The sequence below is a fragment of the Parasteatoda tepidariorum genome, chromosome 1, assembly GCF_043381705.1.
Source record: "Parasteatoda tepidariorum isolate YZ-2023 chromosome 1, CAS_Ptep_4.0, whole genome shotgun sequence".
Lineage (NCBI taxonomy): Eukaryota > Metazoa > Arthropoda > Arachnida > Araneae > Theridiidae > Parasteatoda > Parasteatoda tepidariorum.
Window position 1 is genome coordinate 8,023,193 of NC_092204.1, and position 10,624 is coordinate 8,033,816.

The 10,624-nt window shown below is 28.9% G+C and overlaps 1 protein-coding gene across 1 annotated transcript; it reads right to left on the reverse strand.

Moving 5' to 3' along the window:
• Positions 1-234: 234 nt before the first annotated feature.
• On the reverse strand, positions 235-10,304 carry LOC122269215 (protein lin-2-like). Its single transcript, XM_043041215.1, has 2 exons — positions 10,192-10,304; positions 235-943 (listed from the first exon to the last, which is right to left on the reverse strand). Exons 1-2 carry the CDS (start codon positions 10,302-10,304, stop codon positions 235-237), a joined length of 822 nt encoding a protein of 273 aa, XP_042897149.1.
• Between the last annotated feature and the right edge of the window lie 320 nt (positions 10,305-10,624).

Consider the following 10,624-nt stretch of genomic DNA (forward strand, 5'->3'; position numbering starts at 1 on the left):
TTAAACTAAAATTATTTATTTTTCAGTTAAATAGAATCACCACGTATATGACTAATGTGTGAATGATTGTTTAAGAGAAATTAGTAAACGGATGGTTGTTTTTGCTTTGAATAAATTTACATTTGATTTATTATGTTTTTGTGAATTAACAGAGTAAGATAAGTGGAATATTCGAGAGATCGCTGTTTCGGAAAATATTAATTTAATTAAAATATATATGTAGTATCTGAAATACTAGCTTAATAAAATTAAAAGGATCTTTTGAGACCGTTTATCAGCCAAGCTAGCAATACGCCACTCCTGTAATTCTGGAGATGGAATCAATCCAGCGGTTGTATCTGATCCTTCTTTTCTTGCTTGCCACCAATTATGATCATCTTTGCTGATGACTTGCAAGATATCACCTGTTTTAAATTTGATGCCAGCTTGTGGACATGGAATAAGATCATCTGCTTTTGGATCATAGTCAAATTGAGCTCGTACAAATATCTCACAAGTAGGAGGTCCAGTTCTATAACTTGGAATAATTTTGAATGTTACATTTCCTCGTGCATCTCTCAGCATTTTTTGTAAAGCATCTACAGTTTGATTAGCAACACTAACATTGTTGATTTCTCGAATTTCATCTCCAACATGAAGAGTAGCTTGTCTATGAATCATTCCACCATGCATTATGCGTGCAACAATGCACCTGCCTTTATCATCTAGCTGCAAAGTGATGCCCATTGGTTCATCTGTATTAATGTTGTCTATTGCTTTTTCTAGTGTATGAATAGTTTCTTCAATGTCATTATTTACTATCGTCAAGTCAAAATAATGTCCATAGGCTTGTTGAAGAAGGTCACTTTCTTTAGCCAAACGCTCTAAGCTGCCATCAGTATCTCTAATATTTGTTAAAGTGGGTGCAGCTATGAACACAACGAAGGGTGCATACTCAGCAGTCCTTCAGTGCGCATGCGTCGTCATTGCATGCGTTGCTATGGCGACCGCTACTGTTTGATAATTCTTTTTTTCACTATTAATTTTGTTATGCATTAAGTTGAAAAGTTTATTTTTGAGATATGGGAGCAGACAGATCCTATGAACATTTTTGAGTTGTGAATAAAAGAGAATGTCATCATTTGAATGATATTTTTGTTTTTATTGTTTTATTTAAGAATCAGAAATTCTAACCTATAGTTCAAACTGGATCGTTTTCAACACTAATTCGGGTGAATATCACAAACAAAGAGGGTCCCAAAGGTTAGAGTTGAAGCAAGAAAAAAAAAGAAAAAAAAAACGATGCCAAGGACTAAACTTACCGACACTAAAAAAGCTAAAGCCAGAGAATGTAAACGGGAATAAAATTAGACAACAACCATTTTTCCAATTGATAACTTGTGATCGCCTTTAGGAGATGAAATTTTTTTTTAAAATTGATTTTGAAAATTAAAGAATTTTTTTTATGAATATTAGCATACTCAGAGTAAAAACTTTAAGGCTTGTAAAAGCGTTTAAGAAAATCTAAAAAATATAAAACATTTAAATCTCTTTTATTTTAGTATTAATTCTTAAAGTATATTGTTAAGAAATAACGCAACAAACAGGGTTTTTAATAATCAGAAAGAGTGGAAAGCAAAAAATTAGTATTTCGGCCTGAGTAAAAATTTTAAAGCCACCAGCATTCTTGTCTCAATAGTGTCTTTATTTAAGGAATATGTATACAAGAATTAAAAATAAAAAATTATCTTACAACAAATGAAAAACTTCTCATAAAAACCGATAAAATTTTTTGCATAATTATATTTGAAACCCAAGTTTGAAACCAATTCAAAGTTTAGAACAAAGTATGTTTGAAACCAATTAAATTGTCACCGAAAAATTCACCCGATGATTGTCATACTTCCTAAAGATTTTTTTTTATAAATCTTCCTAATTTTAAAAGTTACCTAAATCTTATAGATTTTGCGTCGCAAAGCAAAATGTAACGCAAAATTGAACGAACAAAACAGTGACGACGCTCAAAATTTTAATACAGAGATAAGTGTTATTATAATTAAACATTTTAAATCATAATGTATGCATGATTTTTTCTGTTGCTAAAAAGTCTGATTACATTGCTTACGACAATTTGTCCATCAAATATTTGTGACTATTTAATATTTAGTATTCTTATTATGAAAAAAATTTGAATGTAAAATAAAATAATATAATATGAACTACAAAAACACGTTTATTAAAGGGATTAATTACAAATGAATAATAAGAATGCTTTTAACGAGAAATTTGATCTTGATGTTTTTTGATAATTTCATTTATATCTGGTCGTAAAAATGACAATGCTACTCTCATGTCGTCTTCTACATTTAACAGTCTCGATCTTTTTTTCGTTTTTATGTTGGTTAATACTGAAAATCCGAATTCACACAAATAAGATGTAGAAAAATGTAATAATATTTTTAAAGCTTTTTTTGGCTATCATGGGACAATCGCATCTAATGGTAATCCAAAATGAATTAATTGATTCTTCCGAATATTTTAAAATTAAACCTCGATTGTTAAAAGGCGAAATTAGTTCTTCCTCTTCATTCAAAGTTAATTCAAATACAGAAGTATTCGTTATCACAAATGCATTACGAACCCAATCCATTTTTTTTTATATCTAAATTTGGGAAATAGTGAATAATTTTCTCCTCTAATGTTGTCAAATGGTCAATAACAATTTTATGAATAGTTCTATTAAAATCTTTGGGGACTGTATGACTCAAACTCTTCCAAATATCCTTCCTGAGCTTTATTCTTCCATAAAGTTATTTAATTTTGAAATCCCACCAGTTAATCCGTTGAGTTTAATATATTTTCTTTCTACCCTTGCATACTTGAATTTATGTTATTAAAAATAACAAAAATGTCTGATGGGTAAGCTATTTTAGCACACCATATTTTATCTTCCAACTAATGAACAAAATCATAATTTTTATTTTGTTCAAAAAACATTTCGTCTTTTAATTCCAGTACACGAGATAAAAACTTTTCCTCTGGACAACCACCTTACTTCCGTATGCAGTAACAAGGATTCGTATTTAGCTTCCATAGCTTGTCATAAATTACTACATAAGCGACTATTTAATGGTCCTGATTTTATATAATTAACCATTTTAACTATTCTAGAACTATTTTCAACTATTATGTAACGAACTAATATGTAACGAAGCGGTGAAAGTGAAAAATCTTCGTTACAATATTCATATATTATAATTTTTACTATAAGCATTTCTGAAATTGGGCTATTGCTTTAAGAATTGCACTTTAAGAATTTGGCGGCACACAAAAGTGCGGCGTCACAGTGATTGAGAATCACTGTTTTACCACATATAAATAGTACTGCATACTTGGCTTCCTTTTTTCTTTCAAACCCCATACAACTATATATTCTATTCATTTTCAACCATTCTAGTTATAAATGTTTTAATAAATATTAATGGTATTGCATCGTTGGCTTCCCTCTTTAATCGAAACGCTGAACACTTTTCTAAGCATGAAAATGAAATATGCATTCATGAATCTGTAATTAATGCAATTATTTTAAATCAACTATGAATTCATAATTCGAAAAGGAAAAAATATCGAACATTTAAGGTCACATAAGCAACGCTAAGGCAACGTTTACAGCAGATCAAATCAGCTTCATTTTACTTTTTATTTTAAATAATGTTACCTATTTCTAGAGCGATCGAATAAATTGTCCGCTTCAGTGGAGCGAAAGTGTTTTCGTCTTTGCATCAAAAGAAACTCTCATCACTTTCTACGCATCATTCCGCTACAGGAAGTGATAGTTGGAACTCAGGATCCGTATCCACCTTTCCCACACGAAAACGGTAAAAAATGGAATTATCAGTCTTCCTGAAGAAGCGCCCAATCTTACGGTAACTCTTTTCATCCTGATTGTTCTAAGATTGGGAAAAATCAGAAAACGATTATAAAAAAAACTTTTTAGTTTAACTGTTTATCGTTTGTATCTTTCCATTTATTATCGTCTGCTAATTTTAGGATGAGAATTTCGATGGAAGCAAGTGAAACAGGAAATGGTTTTAATGATAAAGTAGATTTAAATACTACTTCTGACTTTTATCCCACGTATAAAAAAGATTTTAAAAAAATAATGATATCATAAAACGATTATTAAAACCTTTTGTTCATTTTGGGATGAGAATTGTTCGATGAATGTAAGTGAAAGAGAAAAAGGTTTCTTATGTTCCGTTTAATTTAAATATTGCTTCTGGAATTTATCCCATATATATTTAAGCATTAAGATTTAAACTTTAATGGGTTTTGAAATTTTTGATGAGGGATATATTTTGTCGGAGTCGAGGCTATTATCAAACGCTTACTTTTACGTCGAATATAAAGGATGATTACAAAAGTTCGGGTCTGATATTCAAGAGCGGAAATAGTATTTGGCTTCTTATTAGTTAAGCTATAGAAAGTTATAGTTTCCTTATTTAAGTTCGTAAATTTCAGAAAAGTTATTAGTTATCGATATAATACGATTGAATGTTTTTAAAAATCTTAAGACATGCAATCAAGTAATACCAATAAATGCTAGTTGCAGGGTTTAATTTATGAAATTTTGTGAGAAAAAAATTCGTGCGAAATTGGTGCATTCAAACAATTTTCATTAGGAAGATCGCTAAAACCACCATGCAAAAGTTTTTTTTAATAATTTATTAAGCATTTATGCAAAAAAAATAACATTTAACTTTAAAAAAGGTAATTTCTAAAAATACTTTTTAAAAAAAAGAAAAGAAAAAACAAAAATTGGTGTACGGGAAACAAATTTTACAATTTTTCCAACTGCACCTGACTGTTAAAAAATATCGGTTCCTTAGTTATATATCAGTTAATAATGCTTTATCTGTTATATTTCTGTTAACGATTTTTTTTAACATCGCAACAGCAGGAACATGTTATTAAAAGTACCTGTTACAACCCTTCCTATGTATTTTGTAACAGATTGAAAAGAACTGCTGAAGGAAATAAGTAACTCCAAGATAAGCTAATGATGAGGTTAAGGAGGGAGGGTAGAAACAAGGTATTTAATTAAACGATCTCATTTCCTAAAAAAATAGGACAAAAAAAAACAGTTTCATAATCTTTAACTTTTTAACACCACTTTGTCGAATTAGTCGAGCATTAAGGAGGAAGCAGTTACATTTGAAATGACGTTTTAAAATTTACTTAACGAACGTTAAATGAAAAAGGTTGCGTCGTTGTGCTTCCAAATCTTCAAATATTAGATTCCAAGTAAACTTTTTGCTATCAACGCTTTGAACTATTTCTGCACTAATTCTCTTCATAACTTTTACTTAAAAATATTTGACTGACCAGAGGTTTTCTGCTCATATTTTTTTCTCTATAATACAGGATAATGAAGGAGAACGAAAAATGTAGGGATTTTTCATTTTTAATTTCTCATTCACATCTTCAATCTCAAGTTCACTTTCTCAAATCAATTTCTCGAATTCTATAATTTTCATTTTTTTAGTAAATTAATATTGATGATTATGAAGTACAATAAATATTATTTTGTTTAATTAAATCGCAAAAATTTCATCCAAAAGGGAAAAAGAAATTATTCCAATAGATTGAGATTAAATAACAAACGTGTCTAAATTCGTCATGAAAATTAATATATTTATACTTTTTTTTGTCTTATTTTGTAGTTTAAAATATCATTTGCCCTACTTAGTTAACGTATTAAATACCTCGAACCATAAAGATTACATGGATTATTTAATATTACGGCAACTAATATGGTAATAACGTATATGTTACTATATTTTATATTAACTACAAAAATGTAAAATATAAGTACCCCTTGAGAAAAGAAAATGAAATAAATTGCGAATTCCGTAATGATTACCTCTCATACATACTTTTAAAACTGAAAGTATTTTTTAATAATTGGCTTTTAATACCACTAGCAATCAAAAAGGTTTTGATGTTTTCAGTCTTCGTTTCCTCAATGGTTATTTTTTTGATTTAAACATTATTTTTTATTCCACACTCAAATATTAATTTACGACACCTAATTTAAAAATATTTATGAGAATTCCGAAAAAAAATCACTGATGAGGTTCTAATTTTGACAGTTTTCATCTAAGTGGGAAAATGTCACCAAATTGGCGATTTTTAAAAATGTTTTATAGCTACTAAAATGTTTAAATTATTTTTCCGTTCTGAAGCCCAAATAATTCTTCCTGGCAAAATGGCATTCATATAGTTTAAAAATTAGAACTTTTCTTCACGCTTTTTATAAAATAACATAGCTGAAAACACACAGTTAAGTACACACACAGTTAACACAGCACACAGTTAAGTACAAGGCACTTAAACTGTGGCTTTACATTAACGTTTCATTTTCCTTGGCAAAAGAGCTTCGGAAATGTTAATGGTATTTAACTATATAATCAACTTTCAGGTATGTTAAGGTACAGTGTTTTTCGCCAAGTAAAATAATAAAAAAAAGCAACAAGAGCAAAATAAAAAGTAACAGTTGACAATTGAGGCACAAAACTATTTTAAAACTTATTTTAAAATATATGTAACATTTTGCCGTAAAGAATTAACTGGGTCTTTAGGATGGACAAATAACTTATGTTTTAAAAGTTAGTAAACTTTTTTAAAAATTGCCAATTTGGCGAATTTTTGCACCTTTCATAATCAATGAAAAACTCGAAAATTTTTGGACCCTAGATAATCGAGATTAACTTTTTAACTATTAAAAAGTAAATCTCAAACTCGTTTCATTTTCACAAAACTGGGGCTTTTCTTTATATTGAAGTTTTTCGTAAATTTTATAATTGGGTACTTGCAACTCGAGAAGAAGACAAACACTGATACACGGACACGTGACCTATGACCTCAGCACCAACTGATTGTTTCGTTGGTGTTGCTTGTTAAAGTCGAGCTAAGTTTCTCCACATAAGTTAGAACGTGAATTAACGTGAAGTTAATTAAATAAAATGCCATATTGCACATCGAATTTGTTAAAATATTATTCTGTCTCGTCTACTTCTTTTACTTGATTAAGATTTATTATTTGCTTATTTACTTTAGTGTAACCGTAATATATTTTTGCCTAATTAATCATAACAAAATTAATAAACAAAACAAAATTAATAAACAAAAATATTAATCATAAATTATATTTAATTAAAAAAAAACATAATTAAAAACTTACCGAAATCAGACTCTTGATCTTAATGAAGGTTTCGGTTTTTTTTCCATGCGTTATGGCAACATTTTCAACTAGGAAGAAAACAAAACTTATTTTTTCTAGGCCACTTTCCTTTGGTTTCATTTAAAAAATTTGAAGTATAAAACTTATGGTGCTGCCATCTACACGTAAGAAAATATTTTATAAGTTAATATAATACTAAAAAAAGTGAAAATGAAATCAAAATAGCTCTTCATAATTGTAATTTAAACTGTTAATTGAACTAATTAAAATTTTATATTTGAATTAATAAAAATTTTATGTTAAATAATCATTTTTTGAAATAAGGGCTGAAATTTTCGGCGAAAGATGTATCAACAAGCTTGCTAATTGCATTCCTCTATTATACATTTATCTCTTTTTGAAGAAAAAAAATGAAGGAAAAAAAAAATATTTATTTATTTACTTCATACTATATTAGATTATTTCTATTGTTATGATAACTTTCCCAAGTAGCACAGGGATATTGTAACAGCTTTGGTCTACATCAACCGACATTGTCAATATTGGCGAAAACCGAAATTGTGTGTACGATATTGTACGATTCCCGTCGATTTCACATTAAAAATCTGTTTGTAAAATTTTCATTTAAAACTTTATTGTGTTCTTAAATCAAAATTAATCATTTAAAAGACAAAAAATGACGTCAAATTGTTATAATTCCAAAAAATAAATTTAAAATATAAATTTAGAGATATCCGAACAAAAACGGACAATATTTGATATCAATATTGTAATCGTGTTTTTGTCACGGCATCGATCGTTTTCACTAAATACTGAAATCTGTGATATTCACCACTCGGAACCGTAACCCGTTAAGATGCTGTTTATCATTTTCCGCTACACCTGCCGTCTATTTATCTTTGTCTTCTTATNTTATGCATACATAAAATAACAACAAAAAAAAGGAAAATATATTGACTCCAAAACATTTTCATTTTGTATAGAAACTTAAATGAATATAACAACTTCCATCTCAGAATATTACTAAATATCAGAATTACAGTGGATTATTAAAAAATTTTTTAAATAATATTTTGAAATGTAAGCGAGCGTCTCTTGTTTGAAAGCAAATTTTTATACCAGGAGAAGCTTCTTTCAACGTCTACTGATGTTATTGGTGCGTACTTGAAAAGGACGGTCACACTTACTGACAATTCTTCTTCAATTTGAAAAGATGTTGCTTCACCTGTTAATATCCTAGAAATTTTCTTCATTGTTTGGAAGCCAGTGTAATAATAAAAAATTATAAAAAATAATAAAAATTAGAAAAATTTAACAAAAAATTTAAAAAATGCTTTAAAATTTTAAAGAAAATGCCCTATAAATCTAAAAAAATGCTCTAAAAGACAAAGAATGTCCAAAAATGCAAAAAATGCAAATGTCATCAAAATCCGGGCCTTAATCATAATCAATGAAAAATTCGAAATTTTTAGGAACCTTGATAATTCAGATTCGGAGTAGCTTTTTAACTATTAAAAAATAGATCTCAAACCCGTTTCATTTTCACAAAACTGGGGCTTTTCTTTATATTGACGTTTTTCGTCAATTTTATAATTGGGTACTTGCAACTCGAGAAGAAGACGAACACTGATACACAGCCACTTGCCCTCAGCACCAACTGATTGTTTCTTTGCTGTAGCTAAGTTTCTCCACATAAGTTAGAACGTGAATTAACGTGAAGTTAATTAAATAAAATGCCGTATCGCACATCGAATTTGTTAAAATATTATTCTGTCTCGTCTACTTCTTTTACTTAATTAAGATTTATTATTTGCTTATTTATTTTAGTGCGGGGGTGCCATTCCCGCACATATATCCCAATCCACTGCAGAGGATCAAAGTTGTGATGGCATATCTCCTCAGGGATGTTTCCCAGACCGTCGTCAATACCCCATTAAGCAGCTCTAGTGCGACGTAAATGAACTACAACAACAACAATATTTATTTTAGTGTAACTGTGATATATTTTTGCTTTGTGTACCTGGCAACAACGGTGTATTATTAATTTGTTTATGTTCTGCATGGTTTCGTGCTTATTTTTGTGTTAAGTAATATAAATAAAGTGAAAGAATTTAAATCTTTGTGAAAGAATATAGAATGTGTCACGTAAGCGAGTTGATACTTGACGGGCTTGAATTTCTCGAAATAGAATGAAAAGAGCAGTTGCTAGCGTAAACAAACGCCTCGTTTCAACGACCAATCAGGATCGAGATACCCACACTAAGTCACTTGCAAGTATCCTATTAGCAAAGAGAAGGTTGGCTAAAGATAGGCTAAATTAGAACTATCTGTCATGAACAACTGTTGCCAACTCAAAATAGTTATAAAAACAACATATTATCTTAAAAAAATTTCATTTTATGTGATGTAGAGCGTTCGAAAAAGTAGACTTAAAAACCGCAAGACTGTTTCTTATACACTTTGAGGGTTTTTAGACAGAAATTTTTTTTATAGCAGCGTTGAAATAGACTTGTCATATCGGATTTGCCCAATACATAAGCTTTTAATTTTTTTACATCAAGGGATGATTGTCAAAACCAGGAGGACAATCAAGTATTTAGACCGAAGAATCAAATAATTCAACGTTGCTTTCTTTATACGCATAAACGACTTTTTGAGCATGACTAACTAATATTTGCATTCCATAGAGGAGAAAACCATGAAAAATTTCATTGTCACGGTTTCCCTAAATTATGTTTGTATCTATGATTGTAAGACCTGAAATTAAGTTTAATTCCCCCCTAAAAATGAGGGAGGAATGCGAAATACAGTAGCAATAAAAAAAATTATGTCTGCAGAAACTTATAGAAATTATTAGGCTGAAATTATTTATAAAAATTAAAACGAATTTTAGATATTTCATTCTGTTAGAAATAATCAAAAATATTAATCATAAATTATATTGAATAAAAAAATAATTAAAAACTTACCAAAATCTTGCTCTTAATGAAGGTTTCGGTTTTTTTCCATGCGTTATGGCAACACTTTCAACAAGGAAGAAAGCAAAACTTATATTTTCTAGGCCACTTTCTTTTGGTTTCATTTAAAAAATCAGAATTATAAACTTTCATGGTGCTGCCATCTACACATAAAAAAATATTTTAAAAGCTTATAAAATATTAAAAAAGTGAAATCAGAATAGCTTTGCCTCTTCGTAATTGTAATTTAAACTATTAATTGCACTAATATAAATTATATATTTGAATTAATAAAAATTTTATATTAATTAATCATTTTTTTGAAAGAAGGGCAGACATTTTCAAGAAAGAGGTGTCAACAAGCCTGCTAATTGCCTCCTTCAATATTATACATTTATCTCTTTTTGAAAAAAAAAAAAGGAAAAACAATGGCAAAAATATTTAT